This window comes from Canis lupus, chromosome 26 (genome assembly GCF_011100685.1).
Source record: "Canis lupus familiaris isolate Mischka breed German Shepherd chromosome 26, alternate assembly UU_Cfam_GSD_1.0, whole genome shotgun sequence".
Classification (NCBI taxonomy): Eukaryota; Metazoa; Chordata; class Mammalia; order Carnivora; family Canidae; genus Canis; species Canis lupus.
The window spans coordinates 23397334-23416690 of NC_049247.1; the positions used below are offsets into that span (position 1 = coordinate 23397334).

A 19357-nucleotide genomic window follows, 5' to 3' on the forward strand; every position below is an offset into this window, starting at 1 on the left:
TTTTCTTTATATTTTCCAAATTTTCTACAATGAACATTATTTTATAAAACAATTTTATAGAACTTTAAAACTCTCATTTGAGAAACACAGGTCTCTTGGAAGGGTATCCATAGAGGTTATGGCTGTTGGCAAAGAGCACACAATTTAAGCTCTTTTAGTATAAGTGCTAGATAGCCTTTAGATTTTAGTTTTGTTCAAGCAGGGAAAGGGGCGAATTTGAAAGGGTGCGCTGTGGGGCATGATGCAGAGATTGTCTAGGGATAGGACTGGAGAGGGGTGGTGGGTAAATGTTTCTTGGGGCTCTTCCAGGAAAGTCCAGGGATATACCATCAGGTTAGGGAGGGGATCTGGGCAGGACTGAGAGCTGGTACCTGAAGGATGGTGGGCATGGTTTCATCCAGGTCATTATAGTAACTTGGCTGCTGGGTAAAGATGTTTCCTGAAAAGAGAAGAGAAAGGCAGGAATTGGGAAAAGAGGGTGAGGGAGGGGAGGACACATTACAAATAGTTGCCAGCATGTTCTGTGACCTTTCTTCCCTTTCCTAAGCCCGTCTGCACTAGAGCAGTCCTGGCCCCAGGCCCTGCTGGCACAGAGCTTTGGCCCAGCCTAGAAACTTCCCCAGCATGAGGGAGGGACTTTATTCAGTACAATTTAACCTTTTAAACACCTCTGCTTAACAAATTACATAAAAGGCCAGCCCTGGTCAAACCAGCTCATCCTGATGTCCCCAGGGAGTGATCACACTTGGGCACTGTGCCTTGTATAACAGCATTGGCTTTGCAAGTGGGTATTAGTCATCCAGGAAAATCAGGAGATACGATCTCTTTGCTCAAGAAACCTGGATGCTACAATCCAGGATTCTTGCCAGGCCACGCCTCTAATAATGTGAGGAGACTTTAGGGAGAAATTTGTCTGGAAATTCTCTTACCCTCTGCTTTTGAATACACTAGCCATGCTAATCCATCTTCCTCCAAGAGGAGAGGTCTGGGAGAGACCTAGAGACAGGTTTACCACACATTTGCAATTGTTCCTATAAAACAAAGCTCCTTCCGACTGTCTACTACCTCTAAGCACTGCTGCTGTTTGTGAGTGCGTAGGTTAGAGCATATTGTCACTGGAACAGAAACCAAGTGTTCCGGCTGCCGAAATGGCGAGGGAGGAAGGGAAAATCATAGCTAGCCAGGAGACATGATGATGCAAAATACCAACACCCTTAAGAAAAGGCCAGGGTTCTTCAGCCCACCATAATCCTAACATCTAATGCTGGCTGACTGTCAGGCTGTGCTGAATTCTAAGCATCTTTTATCTTTGGGCAGGTCTGTCCTCGGTTTCCTTAATGAAAATGCTGTAGCCCTTGCCCCATCCCAGAGGATTTGAAAATCAATGAGGTCAAAGGCCAGATGGGACTGAGTGAGTAAGCAAATCACTATGTAGCTGGACTTTCTGTAAACACTTTCTTGGATGCTACTTCGTTCCTTGATTCCAGAAAGCTGAGTTTTACCAGCATGAGCTTGCTCAGTGCATCCCACCTCCAGATGAGTGCTGATCCCTCAACCTGTGTAGGTACTCCCTGACCATCTGTGCCCACCTCCTACTCTTGACAGCAAGGAAGAACTGAGCTGTCTCCCCACCAACCTCTGTTCTTTCTCAGAAAACCCTCCCATCTGACGGTATCCTCAAGGTCAAGTCTGAACTCCTGGCCACAGCACTGAGGATTATGTGAGATCTGGCCCTGATGGCATTTCCAGCCACCCTCTCCCCATTTCTTGTGCCTGCATTACTCTCTTGTACCTCCTCAACCTCAGAGAACAAGCCGTCTCCTCCTTCTGCCTAGAGTGACTTCCCAGAGCTACATTCACCATAAGGCAGGTGTCACCTTCTCCAGGTAGTGCCTCCTGACTCAGGCATCAGGAGCAGGTCTCCCCCCAGTGCCATATGGTAGACCCCACTATGCCCCAACCACCTGGCCCAGAGTAGGACACTCTTTCATAATCCTTCTAGTGCCTATGCCTGAATAACAGGGATCTTTTATAAGCATCAAAACAGATAACGTTTCACAACTGACCCTTCCCTCTCCTTTATCTGATCCGGTGATGGTGAAGATCTGACTTTCGATCTCTTAAAGAAACAATTAAGAAGTAAGAGACAACAGTGGCATCCCTCCCAGACTAAAGCAGTTCAGAAACCCAGGGTGAATGGAAGGTATTACCAAAGAGATTGGAGCAGTCCTCAATGGGGCCAAGGCCCGATGTCCTCCTGCTTTCACAAAGTGGCTCACTGAAAGACCCCACTTACAAAATTACACTTACTGACTCAGAATGCCAATTTTGAGGGTGAAAAAAAAGCTAGGTGTGTTTGTGCAAGAAGGTTGGGGAGGGAGGTGGGTGCCAGGTAAGGACTGGGCTTCTGGCCAAAGGATGATCAGCCAGTCCCCTTGTTTCCTCCTTCCTTCTCTCCCTTGTCAACACTCCTACTACAGCTAATCTTTTTTTTTTCTTTTCTTTTTTTTTTTTTTAAGAGAAGTAAGCCTTTATTTCTACTACAGCTGATTTGCTTTGCTCAAGAGCTTCTGGGATAGAGACAGTAGAGACTGCCCCTTGTGCCTTCTGCTCAAGGGTTGGAAAGAGCTGCTCTGTATGTGTGTGTGTGTGCGCACCTGCATGCATGTGTCTGTGTCTGTCTGTCTGCAGACCTGTCCTCCACACCCCCCTCAAAACACACACCCCAATACACACACAATGAAGGGGCTCCACATGCCTGTCCTGCCTTCTTTTCTATTAATCGCCCTCTAAAAGACAAAGAATGGACTGCCCTAAATAAGCCAATTAAGGGTTCCCAATCTGGGAATAAAAACATTCTAAAAACACCTCAAAATCTGTAAGGGGGTATGTTTTTCTGGGGAGAAGCTTTCATTTGATTCTCAAAGAAGTGAGTAATTCAAAAGATTAGGAGTTTTCTCACTCCACCCTTGCCTTCCTGGAACTGCAGCCAAAAGTCCTCTCCCCGTGAATCTGCACAGCTTCTCACACCCTACAGATCTAAATGGACTATGCCTCCACTTGCAACCCACCCCCAGCCCAAAAGGCCCCTTTCCTGCACCCCACACCAGTTTTCTTCAGAATTATTGACTTCTCCCTCCAGCTGACCTTCCCAAGCCCTGCTTTATTCTACCTCCAGGATGTCTTCTTCAGCCCAACCAGACTCTCACCTTCAAACCCACACTGAAGCACTGGCCTCCTACTCGGTCTCCTGTCACCACCCTTCCCACTGGCAAGCTGCCAAATTAACCTTGACACCAGATAGCTCCTCCTAGTAGCTCCCGTGGCCTCATCACAGTAAGAGCTCACAGTCACTAGGCACTTATAAGGAGCCAGGCACTGTGCTAACCCTCACAATCATCCTATAAGTTACATAAGGCATTAGTCTTCCCATTCTTCAGATGCAAAAACTGAGGCTGTGGGCGGCTAACTGACTTGGACCAAGTGACACAGTCAGGAGTAGAGCTGGGGTGTGAATTGGCAGAGCGTACCTTCTGAGCCAACGAGCGATACTACTCCCCCAAGTACTAATGGCTGGCACAGAGCCCTCCCCAATCTGGCCCCAGCTGCCCTTTCCCATCTTCTGCTGCTGCCTTCCTGGAATGCTCTGCTCTAATCAAACTGGCCTAATAACTGTTTCTCTAACTAATCATGCCCAGTTTGCTCACTCACTCCATGCCCTCAGTCTATAGTAACATTATGAAGAGTCTTTCTCTGGGAAAGTAAAAGAAATGAACTGATGATCAAGGAAAAAGATTTGAATGAGAAACCAGATGCTGTTCCAATGAAAAGGCTGGATATGAAATTTCATGTTACAGCCTGACATGTTTTCGAAAAATACACAGAGAAAAGACTGGAAGGAAATAATCACCAAATGATTGTCTCTGGGCACAGGAATTTGGTAATCGCTTTTCCACTTCTTAATGCTTTATATTCTTCCCAAACTTTCTAAATTAACATATATTCCCTTTATTATCACCTTTATTATTAGGAGGAAGGAAAGAAGGAAACCATTTCAAGAGAAAACTTAGTTTTGTAATTGGGCATTTGGAAGACTATATCCTATAATCTTAGGGTGAGGAGGGCTGACGGTGGTGTCCTGTCTCCATGTCCGGCCCAATGCCATCAGCCATGATTCAGCGAGGAATTTGCTGGGGCACTATACCCTCTGCAGCATCTCAACCAAGCTTCAGGCTCTGATGGAACCCTCCAGCCTGCTGCCTCCTGATGAGATCCAACTGCTGAAGTCACTCCTTTCGCAACCTAAAAGAATCCTCTCTGAACTCGGTCTCCAACTGTCCTTAGCAACAATGCAAACTGTGACACTTTTGAGGCAACCCCATTATCCCTGAGGCAGGGAGTGACAAAGAGGAAGAGTCAGGCCTATGTGACGTAAATCCCAGCTTGGGCACTTATTATTAGTCATGGGCTCCCAAGCAAGTCCCTTACATTTGAACCTCAGTTTCCTTGTCTGTAAAAAGGGAGGATTACAGGAGTCTCATCACAGGGCTGCTGTGAGGATCAATTAAGATCACATACAAGGGGGGCACAAGGGGGGCACCAGGGTGGCTCAGTGGTTGGGCGTCTGCCTTTGGCTCAGGTTGTGATCCTGGGGTCTTGGCATTAAGTACCACTCGCAGCCGGGAGTCTGTTTCTCCCTCTGCCTCTTTCTCTGTGTCTCTCATGAATAAATAAAATCTTAAAAAAAAAAAAAAAAAAAGATCACATACAAAGAGCTCAACAGAATGCCTGGCCTCCAGTGGGCACTCACCTAAAGGTTAGCAATCACTGCTATTCCTATACTCATAGTTAAGGCAAATCTCCCCACTCCTGCAACTGTTTGACATGTGGCCTAATACCAAGATCCTTGAGGGAGTGTGTAGTACAATGTTGTCTCCACTTCTCCATGGCCCGTCAGTTGTGTCTTTCAGAGTTGACACACATACATCTGCAAAGTCATACCCAACCCCTGGCTGCCACTGCAGTTCTGAATCCTCCTACACTCATCTAGGTGCTCTAGTTTGGCATGTGGGGGCCATCTCTGTGCAGCCCCTCAGGCCATGTGCCCCACATACCTATCATCTTCTGGAGCAATGGTGAGTTGCCTTTTCCAAAGAGTACACAGAGGTCCAGGATCTTCGGGATGTCAAACAGGAAGTTATTGTAGAGGATTTCTCCAAATGCAGAGGGGGAAATGAAGTGATCCTAAGGAACAGTGCAAGGAGAGAGGATGAGAAACTTTATGAAAGTGTACTCTTGGTAAAGTAATAGCAAACACGCAAGAAACAATGGGAGACTGGCTAATAAATGAAGGTCCATCCACACTATGAACATATCTGAGCCTCATATATTGACCTGAGGCAATAGCTATTCTTCATTTTAATGTAAAAAGAAGCAAAAATATACTATAAAATAGTTGGTTGAGCATTCATTCTAGAATATTTATGCATTGGGGTACTTGGCTGGCTCAGTCAGAACATGCAACTCTTGGGATCTTGGGGTCATGAGTTCAAGCCCCACATTGGGCATAGAGCTTACTTTAAAAAATAAAAATAACAATAAAATATTTATGAGTAAATTATCATGATGTTTGGAATTGCTATAAAATACTCCAGGAAAGGGGTGCCTGGGTGGCTTAGTCGATTAAGCATCTGACTCTTGATTTTTGGCTCAGGTCATGATCTCAAGGTTGAGATCAAGCCCTCCTTGGGCTCTGTGCCGAGTGTGGAATCTGCGTAAGATTCTTTCTCTCCCTTTCCCTCTTACCTCCCTCCCCCACCCACTTGCACACTTGCTCTCTCTCTGTCCCTCAAAAAAACAAAAACAAAAACAAAAACAAATAAAAAAAACTCCAGGAAAAAATAAAATAAAATAAAATACTCTAGGGAAAAAAAAAGAAAACTCAGGGGAAAAAAGAAAATAGAATTGGCAAAATATTGACAATTGTTGAAATTGAGTAATGGATACATGGGGTTCATTATGCTTTTGTATATATTTGAAAATTTCCATACTACAAAAGTTTTTTAAAGGGCAAGTAGGGACGCCTGCGTGGCTCAGCGGTTAAGCACCTGCCTTTGGCCCAGGGCGTGATCCTGGAGACCCGGGATTGAGTCCCACATCGGGCTCCCTGTATGGGGCCTACTTCTCCCTCTGCCTATGTCTCTGCCTCTCTCTCATGAATAAATAAATAAAATCTTTTTAAAAAATTTAAAAAGCAAGATCCTATTATAAAAATATATTTTTGTATATATTTGAAAAAAAAGCAAGATCCTATTATAAAAATATATTTTGGTATATATTTGTATATATTTCAAAGTTTCCAAACTTCAAAAGTTAAAAAAAAAAGCAAGATCCTATTATAAAAATCAATGTGTGCGCACATACACACACAAACACACACAAGTATATTGAAAGAAAAAAAATTCCCTGAAGGAACATGCACCATAATGGTGGGGTTTTTTTGGAGAAAGGGATTTTGTAGGTGACATTCACTACCTACAAAATATTTCTGTACTGTTTGAGTTGTTTAGAGACAGTATTACTTTTAAAACCTGGAGGGGAAAAAGTAAAGGTTTTTAAAAAGCACATAAAAGTTCCTTTAACAAATCAGAATCACTGTTTTCACCCTCTGACGCATGAAAAAAGGCACAGTCACACGTCAACTGGCAAAGGGCCCTCTGCTCCCATTGATGAAAACACTGGACGTAACACAGACCCAGTGAATTCACAGATAAGGGGAGGGGCGCCCACAGATTTCTTCCTCAAAGGTGGGAATAAAGGCAGAGGAGAGAGACAAAGAAGAAACACGATGCTTTCAGGGCCTTCCTTCTCAGGGGCAGGAAAATCTGGCACAGAGGTGCTGGGTGTTGGGTAGCGCCCTGTGGGATCAAAGGCTTACTTTGGATTCCTTGTGAGTGGACATGCGGAGAAAAGTGAGGAAAACACTTCGATGGAGGCGTTTCTGCATGTCAACAACCTCAGGGGCTGGGGCCACCCACTCATCAAACTTTCGGGGGACATAGCGCAGATAGGAGTCCAGGCACTTCTGCAGGGTTTCATCGAAGATAACCTATGGCAGACAACAGATCAGAGCGAGGATTTGTCACTGAGGCCCAGGGGCTTGTGGGTGGACTGTGCAGGGGCTCACAGCCTACCAGCCCTGGCCTAAGGAAAACACTCCAACCCCAAGGGACTAAGGAGGTATGAATGAGCCGAAGGCTAAACACAAGTTTCTAAAAATGACACGTTGGAAGGCGTTGTGTAAACATCATTAAGATCGTGATACAAGACAGAGCAATCCAAACCACAATTTGCTGTTAAGGATCCAGTGTAAGAAGTAGGGAAAAAAGCATCTCCTGGGGGGGGGGAGAAAAACAATAACAGCAACCAACCAACGGCATGTCATGTGCTTTGTCTTAGTGTTAATTTTGATAGAATGTTACCTGGCACCAGAATTTATCGTGAGGCAAGGCCAGGAGCCAGTCGAGGTCATTGGCTACGAAGGTGGCGCGTTCCAGGTACTCCTCCACTAGGGCGGGAATGTTGTCTTTAGGGGGCGGTTTGTATAACACAAAATACCGGTCTGCCTTCTGCTCGGGGTGCTACGGATCCAAAAACCACGTGTTAACGTGGCAGAGGTTAGTCAGCGAGGGCCCATTTGCCAACCCACAGCAATGACAACACTTGGCTGTTCCAACCGGTGACCCTCCAAGGAGTTTTTAAGCATAAAGAACCAAGTGTCTCTAACAAAGGGGGCTTGGTTGCATCCAGGGAACACCAGGCAGGCATTAAAAACCACGTGTTTTGGAGGATATTTAATGACATGGGGAAAGGTCAAGGGAAGAGAAAGCAGGATATAAACCTATTTAATACAACCAGTTTGGGGATTTTTAAAGAAGTATATATTTTTAACACGGGTTAAAAAAAAAAAAACTGGCGGGGGGTGGTCAACATACCAAAGCTAACAGTGGTTATCTTTGGTGGGGGGGTGATTATGACACGAATATATTTTCCAATTAAAAAAAATATACATGTATTACTTTTTAAGCTATTTTGTAATAATACAAGGGAGACATGCACATCTTTTCTTTCAAAACTTAAACCCTGCAGAGAAGGTGAGTCTCCTGGGACCACACTCCCAGTCCTCATGTCCTCCCAGGAGTGACCGACCACTCACCATCAGATGAGTGTCCTTGCAGACCTTTTCTAGGTTTTTACAGGCAAATATATACCCATAGAAGGTATTTTAGACCTGTTTTCATCTTTCTTACATAAATAGTACCATACTATATGTATGCATCATGTTGTTTCCTTCTTAGAATCAGAAAAAAAAAAAAAAAAAACACCTTGGTAACTTTTTTCTTTTAAAGAAAAGATACTAATCAAATAATTGCAGGTCTCAGCTTAGAATCACAAGTTCTCTCTCCCAACCTTTACCTTGTCATAAACAAACCTTACTTTGTTTACCATAAAGAAGAGATGAGCTATTTTCCTCTGACTACATAAGGGCTGCTTTCTCCAGGGGAAGTGGTAATAGGAGGAAGGCCCGGCAACGTCTCGGTGGTTATCAACCACAATCCACCCACTTCCAGGTCTGTCAGTCCAGGGGGACAGGGAAAATCATGACTGATCAGTTTCCTCAAGGACCCTCTATGCTTCCCTATTGCCTGGTGCAAGTTTTCAGACTGTGGAGTCTTTGAGTCCTGCAAGGATTCCTCGGGGGCCCCTATCATATGGGTGATATGAGACCCCTCTCATATCCTTTGGGACCCCTCCCATGGATACCAGAATTTATACAGTGGGCTTCCAGGTACAAACTTTTTGAAAAAGGGAATCCCGCTGGCTGAAACAAGTTCAAAACTTCTCTTTAGGATCTAAATTCGTCTCCTTGGTTTCTGAGCTCCTCCCTTCCTCTATCTGTTGACACCTCATCTCTTAGGTCACTTCTCAAGCAGGGCTACTCATTGCCTCCTACTCCTCTGACAGACAGACAGACAGACACAGACACCCTGAGATTCTACCTTCCTTGCATTCCTACAAACATTTACCGGCACTATTGTGCCAGGTATGGTGAAGCACGTGAAGAAAACATCTGCATGTTCACAGAGCCTATGCTCCAGAGGTGGAGATGCATATCTAAGCCATCAAGTGAGCACAAAACAGAGGAAGGGACAGCTCAAACCTGGCAGAGGGACCGAGAGAGTACAAAAGGTGATTATCTGCACATGGAGGACATCTAAGCTGGGCCTTGGAAAATGAGAAGGATTTTCTTTACGGAAGAAATGGTATTTTATGGAGGCATAAAAATGGGCTACGAAAAACAAAGGGCCCAGATTGCACTGGGTGGTGGGAAAAAGATGTGGAGGAAGAGAACACTGGAATGGTGATGATAAAGGCCACCTCTTAACAAGGACCTGTCCTGGCCGGCTGCTGACTAGGTATGTCCCACAGCCTCTTTCTTTTTTATCTTCAATTTTTCAAAAGGGAAGTAGTGTTCTCCCTATTTTACAGAGGAGGAAACAAAGAATCAGTAAGCTTCAGGAATTTTACTAAGGTCACAGGGCTAAGGAGGCAACTGAGGCAGGATCTGAACCAAAGCTCAGCCTGCAGACCTGATGAATGACCTACAGTCCTCACATGCTATCCTGGTCTTGCTGCTTAGCCTTCTGATCCCAGTTCTGACCTCACCTCCTCCAGGAAGTCTCCCCAACTCCCACCCCTGACTAGGTTAGGGGTTCACCTGGACTCCTCCAACACCTGCACTCTGTGCTTCCCTAACCATAGCACCTGTTGAACTGCATTAAAAGTACTTTCAGATCCATGGCTGCTGCACGTGGGGAGAAAAGAAAGGATGGATCACAGATGGGCACAAGGAAACTTTTTGGGGCATGACAGAAATGTTCATTATCTTGATTATGACGATTGGGTGCATACTAATGTCAACACCAACCCAACTGTATACTTTCAGTATGTGCAGTTTATTATCTTTCAATCATGCCCCAGTAAAGTTATATAAAAAGGAAGGGCCTGCCTTCTCTGTCTCCCCTACTAGCTTGTAGGTCTCCAGAAGCAGTCTGGGCCTTGCTTGCCACAGCATTCCCAGTCCCTAGAACAGTGTCTGGCCTCAAGCAGACTCTCTGTATACATTTGCTGGCTAGACAAAGCATCAATGTGGATAATGAAGAGCCAAGTTCTTTGAAGGGCCTTCAATGCCAAACTCAAGAGTGGGGACTTTATTCTGCAGGTAACAGGGACCATGGGAGATTTCAGGGCAGAGGGTAGCAGGCCCCAACTGTATCTTCTACCTGCCAAGCCTGGCTCAGGTCCCACTTGCTCTGTGAAGCTTCCTGGACAGTCTCTGCCCACCAAACTCTGTTCTGATCTTGATAAGAAACCATTTTGCACTGTTTTCCACATGTTCCACTTTTATGAGTCTTGTCTTCCTCAAGAGCTCTTTCACTCATTCTTGCCCAAGGCTTTCTTTCTTTTGTACTTTCAATAGCACCAAGTGTGTACTGTGTACAGTTAGCTACTCAATAAACATTAGCTCCACCTGTCACCCTGCAAAGGCAGCGTGGTGGCTGTCCCTCAGCTAAAGATCTCCCTGTCCTAAGTTGGGACTAAAGAGACAAATATACAACGGGTACAAATCTCAACAAGACCACTCCTTCATCAGGCAGCTATCTCCCTCCACTCATTCTCTTCCCACCCTACTCCCCATTCGAACCGTCTGCTACTGTCACTGCTGTCATCATCATTATTACTGAGAGCTTACTATGTTCTGATAGGTATGTGTGAAATTTAACACAAAGCTTGTGCTCCTTAACTCAATGCTACTGCTTCCACCCCAAGTGACTGGTGGTTGTGGGAGGAGTCGGGCTCTCTCAAGACTCCAGGATAATATACTTGGGTCCTCCTGCCAGGTTCATCCTTCTCCCGTTGCTCTGCAAGGCTAGTGTTTATTCCCCCTTCAAAACCCAGTTTAGGATCCTCCTCCTTCAGGAAGGCTTCCCTAGCTGCACATACCCTCCCACTACCCCCAAGCCCTCCCTGCCCCATAAACCCCTTCAGTTTGGATCAGTGGCTTGGGCTCTGCAGTCATGTGGCCCCTTCTATCACAACCCTATCTGTAGAGAAATGACTGGTCTGCCTTTTTTTTTTTTTTTAAAGATTTTATTTATTCATTCATGATAGAGAGGGAGAGAGAGGCAGAGACACAGGCAGAGGGAGAAGCAGGCTCCATGCCGGGAGCCCAATGCGGGATTTGATCCCGGGACTCCAGGATTGCACCCTGGGCCAAAGGCAGGCGCTAAACTGCTGAGCTACCCAGGGATCCCCTGAGCTACCCAGGGATCCCCTGGTCTGCTTTTCTTAGTCCACAGACCTTTGAAGGCCAGGAACCATGTCTTTTTTTCTCTGTAGTTCCAGTATCTGGCACAAGGCCTGGCTGGAGTCCTTGACTCATTTACTGAATATTTTCTGAAAGAAACGCAGCTAGCACTGGGAAATGAGAATGAAGGGAAGGGACCAGGTTCCTGTCCTCATGGAGCCCACAGCCTAGCAACCCAGATATTAAATACATGGGGAAAGGAGTGCCTGGGTGGCTCAGATGGTTAACCGTCTGCCTTTGGCTCAGGTCATGATCTCCAGGTCCCGGGATCAAGCCAAATGTTGGGCTCTCTGCTCAGCGGGGAGTCTGCCTCTCCCTCTTCCTCTGCCGCTCCCCCTGCTGTGTACTGTCTCTCTCAAATGAATTTTAAAATAAATAAATAGGGACACCTGGGTGGCTCAGTGGTTGAGCATCTGTCTGCCTTTTGCTCAGGGCGTGGTCCTGAAGTCCCTGGATCGAGTTCCATATTGGGTTCCCCTCGAGGAGCTTGGTTCTCCCTCTGCCTATGTCTCTGGCTCTCTCTGTGTCTCTCATGAATAAATAAATAAAATCTTAAATAAATAAATAAACAAACAAATGGGGAAGGACTGAGGTAGAAAATCAGAGTCAACCACTTAAGGAGGTCAGTCTCCACCAGCCCAACAGAACTTTCTGCGTTAATGGAACCCTTCTATATCTTTGCTGCCAAATACAGTAGGCACTCACCACATGGGTTGTTTTAATTTAAATGAACTGAAATTAAATAAAAAATGCAGTTCCTTAAACTATCCGCATTTCAAGTGTGCAATCCCTACATGTGGTGAATGACTATGGTAAATGACTACTACGGTGGGTGGCTACAACATTGGGCAGAACAGATAAAGATTTTCTGATAAAAACCCTCCTCACATAAAAAGGTTATTAAAACAAAACAAAACAAAACGCCACAGGGTTTATAGCAGTTAAGGGTATGAGACCTAGGGTCAGTCTAGCTGGGTTCCCATCCTGGCTCCCCTAATTTCCTAGTTCTGTGACCTTTAACTTCCAGTTTCCTCATCTGTAAAATGGGGACAATCAAAATACCTACTCACAGGGCTTAACATGAGATAATCCAGGTGATGTGTTTAGAAAGGTTTGGCCCAGAGCAAGTGTTCTATAAACGTTAAGTCCTATTATCAGAGAATAGTTAGGAAGTAATAAGAAGCCATCCAGAGAGCAGGAAATAAAACACCAAGCTCTTGTTTCCCACGACTCTACTCAAGCCCCCCTAGAAAATACTTCCTCCCACCCTGTCAAGTAAGCTCATATTCTTGGGAAAACAGTAAGGGCATGTGGGGACTCCAGTCCCCACGTCTGTCTCCTTCGGCAGCCTGGCACCTCTCCGCAGGCCTAATCTCACTCTGCAGCTGGTAATCGGCACGCTCACGGCCTCCTTATTTTTCAGTCTCCCAAGCCCTGCAGTTGGTATGTGGCAGGTGGCGCTTCTTAGCCCATGATGATAAAAGACAACCTGACCTCTGAAACTGGTGTTCCCCCTGAAGTGTGGATAGCAGGTGAGATAGCTCTGAAAAAGGCCTACCTGAAACCTGAACACTTCCCGCAGGGTCAAATCCCCAAGCCCGGCTTTGGACTGGATCCTTTTCTAGGCCAGCTCGAGTTGACTCTTAAGAGTCCATCAGACTCTTAATTCAAAATGAAATGCTCTGGGGGGAAGGTCTGGAGTGGCAACATGGAAAGTACTACTCAAATTCAAGCTGCCGCTCAGAAAGGAAACTTCTGCACTGGGCCTGGAAGGATCTGGTAGTGTCCTTGCTACTGAATTACTGACTGTGGCCCTCGGGTCATTCTTGGAACAGATAGAGGAGGAATGCGCTTTTTGCTTTTGAAGTTGCAAGAGGTAACATCAGGCTGAGCAGCCTCAAGGTAACCGGCTCACCAGCGCTGGTGAAGTCCTCAGTTTTCCTGTCTTCAGGTCCGTGTGGGTGATCTGGAGTTGGTCCAAGGGCAGAGCTGGCATTGTGCTGTGTGACCCTCCTGAAAGGAATATGGATGGGAAGAAGAGAGCAGACACATAGGCTCCTGGTGGCAGGGGCCTGCTCTGGAACTGATCCCAGAGCCAGGAGAGAAGCTTCACACTCTGGCCTCAGGAGGCTCCTGATGAACCTTGAAGGCCTGGTTCTTGTACCCACAAATCCACACTGAGGTGACTTTTTTGCCTCGAGCAAAAGCTCTCAGGTGAGGAAGGAAAACACTCCCCAGGTGACTCCTGATATATTCCAACCCTCTCTGAAGGACTGGCTAAAAGTACCTAGATAATCTTTATTATGTGTCCAGCTCTGTGCCCCGCTTGGCATGTAAGCTCTGTGAAGACAGTGCCTGGGCTATCCTCTTGCTGTCTTTTCCATGACCAGCACAGGCCTGGTAACAGAGTTGGCCTCATCAACTGTTTGATGACTGACTGAATATAAGGACTTTTCTTATAATTCTAAGCAGATCTGCAGTCTTTTGAGGAATGGAAAGATGGGCCTTTCCTCACAGAGGGTTTAAAAAAATTTTTAAGATTTTACTTATTTATTCATTATAGACACAGAAAGAGAGGCAGAGACACAGAGGGAGAAGCAGGCTCCATGCACGGAGCCTGATGCAGGACTTGATCCCATGACTCGGGGATCATCCCCCCACCCAAAGGCAGATGCTCAACCACTGAGCCACCCAGGCATCCCAAGGGGTTTTAAAATTTTACAACTACTCTAGGCTTCAGGGAAGAAGGATGTAGATGAATAGAAGGACCAAAGAGGATGATAGAATTCACAGGAAGCTGCCAGTGTGAGCTCTTGTCTCTTTTCCTTTTAAAGATTTTATTTATTTAGTCATGAGAGACACACAGAGAGAGGCAGAGACCTAGGCAGAGGGAGAAGCAGGCCCCCTGTGGCGAATCCCATGCGGGACTCAATCCCAGGACCCCGGGATCACAACCTGAACCAAAGGCAGATGGCTCAACCACTGAGCCACTTAGGCGCCCCGAATGTGAGCTCTTTTCAGTAGAGGCCCAAACCCACCTCAGAGTCAGTGAGTGGCAGATGCCACATCTCTTGTCTTCTCCCATCCAGCGTTCTTTCCATAACTCTACTCGGCCTGCCCCACAGAAGGGACGTGCATATTGGCTGAATCATGGAATGGAGGTGAATTAGGCCCCTTAGAAGACATGCCATATAAGGCCAGCCAGTCTCCATGACAACATAAAGATATACTGAGGCTGGGATGAGGACACCATCCATCACCTCCTAAGAACCTCACAGATGAGCTGAAGGGCAGGGTCAGCCATGAGTTACAGGATATCTCAGATATCAGTCCAGGACCTGGTGTTATTTAGACACAGAGTGATAACACAGGGTCGCCCCACAGGAGTTTCCAGCCCAATAATTACAATGATAATGGCAGTAACAGCAACATGCTTATCATGCGCTGGTGCTTTCCCCAGGGCTTTTCTCAGCATTAACTCACTTTGCATATACTAATGCTTAGGACAACTCAATGGTTAGGTCTATTTTTATCTTCATTTTATCAATGAGGAAATAGAGATTCAGAAGAAAAGAAACTAGCCCCAGAACTCAGTTAGTAGTTGGTGAAGCTGGGGGTCTCTTAACCATTCGCTGTACTGAGCCTAGTGTAGCTGAGCTTGCAGGGAGTGTTGTCAGGAAAGGATTTCTGGGGAGCCAAAATGATCAGGAGAGTCTGAATTGAGTCTTGATAGTGGAGATTAGCCACGAAGGAGAGTGCCCCAGGCAGAGGAAACAGTAGGAACAAAGGTAAGGAGGTAGGAACAGCTTGGTACTCAAAGAACCTTAGTTCATGGGCTGTTTTAAAGACCGTGAAGAGGGACATCTGGATGGCTCAGTCAGCTAAGCGTCTGCCTTTGGTCCACGTCAGGATCCCAGGGTCCTGGGATCCAGCCCTGTGTCAGGCTCCTTGCTTAGCGGGGAGTCTGCTTCTCCCTCTCCCTCTGCCTGCAGCTCCTGCTTGTGTGCTCTCTTTCTCTCTCTCTGTCAAATAAATAAAATGCTAAAAAAAAAAAAAAAGACTGTGAAGATATCCATTCTAAAAGGATGTAAAAGAGATAGGACTATTCTGTTTAGTCCTCAAGGCCTGTTCCAGCTCTAGGATCTCAGTGGGTCTATGGGGTCCCTGCACACGGGAGTGTGGTGTGGTGTGGTGGCCTCAAAAAAATCATAAGGTATGAAGTAATGAAAGGGGCTTGGATGAGCTTTCACTTTTCAGCTTTGCAAAACGTAGATAATGTACACATGTTGCACAGACATTATTTCTCATCAAGTTACTATCTTGCAAGCCTCTCACAACAACCCAGTTACAGACAACAAGGATGATTATGCTCAGATGTCCAAAGAAGGGCTCTGATTTGCTCAAGGCAGATACATTAGTGACCAAGTTGAAACTGAAGCCCAGCCCTTTTGCCTTGGCACCGGGAACTCTTGTGCTGAAAAGACTAAAAATACTTCCTTCCTAACCCCCCAGTGATGCTGGGACGGCAGCTGGAAACACCAGGAGTCTGCTCGCCAGTCCAGAAATCTAAATGACTCACAGGCTCGGTTCTTTCCATGTTCACCTTTCAAAGATGGTCGTGGGAGTGTCCAATGTAGGGATCGAGATTAGGGAAAGAGCCATAGTAGGTGATGGCTCTTCATCCTTTAACTTTTAGGCCCTAGAGGCCAGGCCTAGACAGGTAGAGACAGCACCTGATTTCAGAAGAAATCATTTCCTACAAGCCAGTGCCTATAAAAGCAGTTCAGACTCAGGCTGGCGTCGTTAAAAGAGAGCTTTATAGTTCTGCAGCCTGGGTTCATTTCCTGGCTCCACCTTTTCCTACCCATGTTTGAGACCTGGAGATAGTTCCTTAAACTCTCTAAGCCTTGATTTCCTCATCTGTAAAACTGAGTTTGAGAAGTAACCAATGGTAAATGTTCAACACAGTAGCTGGCACGTAACAAGCACTCAATAAAGTTTACTTGTGATTACAAGTCCCAGCCATAGGCAGACCACTTTGGATTTCATTTACTCAGCAAAAGCTGACTGAATACATTCTGGGTCCTGGGCATGTAAATGACTATGATTCAGTGTGATCAAAGCTGGAACAAGAAATTTCCAAAACAAGCACAACAGAGAAAGGGAGGATGTCACCAAGAAGGTGACCCATAACCTGGTTGTTGAAGGATGGGAGGAAAAGATGGAGGCGGGGGGGGGGGGGGGGGGGCAGCATTTCAAGCAAAGAGCAAGTGTGAACACAGGCTCAGAACCAGTGGCTTTGGGGATCCCTGGGTGGTGCAGCGGTTTAGCGCCTGCCTTTGGCCCAGGGCGCGATCCTGGAGACCCGGGATCGAATCCCACGTCAGGCTCCCGGTGCATGGAGCCTGCTTCTCCCTCTGCCTATGTCTCTGCCTCTCTCTCTCTCTATGTGTGACTATCATAAAAAAAAAAAAAAGAACCAGTGGCTTTAAAGGAAGGGGCATTTGATATGGCTGAAAATACAAGGTCAGGATGATCGGAAGTAGAGAGGTGAGGTTGAATAGAAAGATAAAGACATTTTAAAAGGAGCCTCCAATGTGATGCTAAAGATGTTGGCCTTTCATCTAAAGGCAGTGAGGGAGGAGTCATTTAAGTAGAGAAGAGATATAATAAGTAAGAAAAGACAATAAGTTGGTGGCAGAGAGACTATGAACCCCTAAAGAGAAAAGACCATGTTAATAGTTTCACTTATCCATTCAAAAAGTTTTTGAGCACCTATTATGTGCCAGGCACTGAAGCTGGAGAATACCAAAATAGGCAAAGAACAAACTTGGTCTTGCCCTTCACAAATTTACAGTTTTTATGGGAAAGATAGATATGAATCAAATAGCCATAAAAACTAGTAAAATATCATGATGTAAGCTATGCAGGTCAGGCCCATCAGGCTATGACTGCATGTAACAGACAGAACGGACTTGAGGGAGGGAGCGTGTCAAGGAGGATCCGAGTTTTCATCTAAAGTATGGGTAGAAATTAACTAGGCAAAGATGAGACTTTAAATTCCAAAAGGAAAAGGATATTACTGGTGATGACATCTGTGCCCACCAGTACATCCTTCACGCCAAGCAGGGCAACAGAAGCCAAAACTTAGAAAAGAGCTTTCTTTTAGAAGGTGAGCTTGATGCAAGCACTAATTATGGTTAAGGCCTGCGCTACTGCTGCCTCGATTTCTCTGATTGTCATCACCCTTCTCTGGTCTCAATTCAATATTCCTTTCCTCAGAGAACTTCCCAGACCACCCAATCTAAGGTATTCACTCTGCAGTTACTGTCTATCTTTGATTATCTTGTGCCTTAGTTTGTCGTTGACTGTCTCCTCCCACTGGACTGGATGCTCCATGAGGGAGGGTGCCTTGTCTGTCTTGCTGTTAGTCTCCCCAGTGCCTAAATCTGTTCCTGACACGCAGGAGGTGATGGACATATATTTGTTGAATGAATGAATGAACTGTAAAGAAACTGAAACCTGGAGTGAGGATAGAGGGCTGTGACTCATCCAAGGTTACTCTGGGGCTAAGCCTCGAACCCGTGACTCCTCGCTCTAGAGGCCTGGCCTCAGGGGCGACTCATGGCCCCTCCGGCAGCGTCAGTCTCGGCCCCGCCAGGCAGGCAGTGAGGCCCGTGGCAGCCTGAGGCATGGCCACGTCTCGTCCCGGGCCCGATGCCCCCTATTCGGCAGGGCCCAGCCACGCACTCACCTCGGCGGCTCCACTACCGGCTCTGTGCCGCCGCCACCACCACCGCTGCCGCCGCCGCCGCTGCCGCGGTCCACGGTGACAGCTCCCAGTGGGCCGGCACTTCCGGGGTCAAACGGCGATTCCGCAGGCGCAGACAGGAAGCTTCGGCCCGGCCCCGCCCCCCGTGCGAACAGCCGCCGGGAAGCTGGGCCCTTGGCCACGCCTCTAGGCTCAAGACTCCGCCCCCACAAGAAATAGGCCGATTGTGACCACGCCCCCTGCTCCCTCCAGTCTCCCAAGAGATTCCACCTCTTGGAAAAATCCAAGTATTCTTGTACCTGGTCTCTCAGGGTCTCAGGCTTCCATCTCTTTCCTAACCTTCTCAATCATCCTTTTACACATTTAATCCAAAAGAGTAGTTTCAACAAATCAAAAGCATGAACATGATGTTGAGCAAAAGAAAGCAAAGTAGAACAGACTACAATTTTGCTTATTGGAGGTTCTGGAACTGGCGAAACTTGCGAGTGGTGATGGGTTAGAACTGTGGGATCCCCGGGTGGCGCAGCGGTTTAGCGCCTGCCTTTGGCCCAGGACGTGATCTTGGAGACTCGGGATCGAATCCCACGTCGGGCTCCCGGTGCATGGAGCCTGCTTCTCCCTCTGCCTGTGTCTCTGCCTCTCTCTCTCTCTCTGTGTGACTATCATAAATAAATAAAAATTTAAAAAAAGAAAAAAAGAAGAAGTGTGGTCCCCTGGGGCTGGTGACTGGAAGGGGCCGCAAGTGAGACTGGGACATTCCATGTCTTTATCTTGGGGTAGCTACATAGATGTGTTCAATTTGCAAAAGTCATCAAATTGTACACTTATGGGTTGAGCACATTTCTCTGTGTATGCAATACAAAAAGGTTCTGTTTTGTTTTTTTTCTTTTAAATCAAGAAGGCTGTGATATAGATATCTTAAAAGCAAAATGCAAATTTTCCAGAGAATGTCTTAGGTGGCATAGGGCTGGTATTCCCAATCTGGCTGTGCATCAGAATCAACACAGAGAGCAATCTGGGTGGCTCAGGGGTTTAGTGCCGCCTTCGGCCCAGGGTGAAGTCAGACCCTGGGTAGAGTCCCATATCGGGCTCTCTGCATAGAGCCTGCTTCTCCCTCTGTCTCTGTCTCTGCCTTTCTCTCTCGGTCTCTCATGAAT

General features: G+C 46.4%; 1 protein-coding gene across 6 annotated transcripts in view; it reads right to left on the reverse strand.

Annotated features, from left to right (window-relative positions):
• The window catches only part of ASCC2 (activating signal cointegrator 1 complex subunit 2), a 41735-nt gene extending 23410 nt beyond the window's left edge, over positions 1-18325 (reverse strand). For 4 of the 6 annotated variants that reach the window (XM_038575604.1, XM_038575602.1, XM_038575603.1 and 1 more), the window contains exons 1-6: positions 18183-18325; positions 13344-13441; positions 7482-7640; positions 6938-7108; positions 5115-5244; positions 372-439 (exon numbers count right to left, since the gene is read on the reverse strand). In XM_038575604.1, the coding sequence (XP_038431532.1) occupies positions 372-439; positions 5115-5244; positions 6938-7108; positions 7482-7640; positions 13344-13424 (609 nt within the window). In that variant the 5' untranslated portion in view covers positions 13425-13441; positions 18183-18325. The remainder of the gene's footprint in view (positions 1-371; positions 440-5114; positions 5245-6937; positions 7109-7481; positions 7641-13343; positions 13442-18182) is intronic. The other 2 variants (XM_038575606.1, XM_038575605.1) reach the window with 1 other exon arrangement.
• Between the last annotated feature and the right edge of the window lie 1032 nt (positions 18326-19357).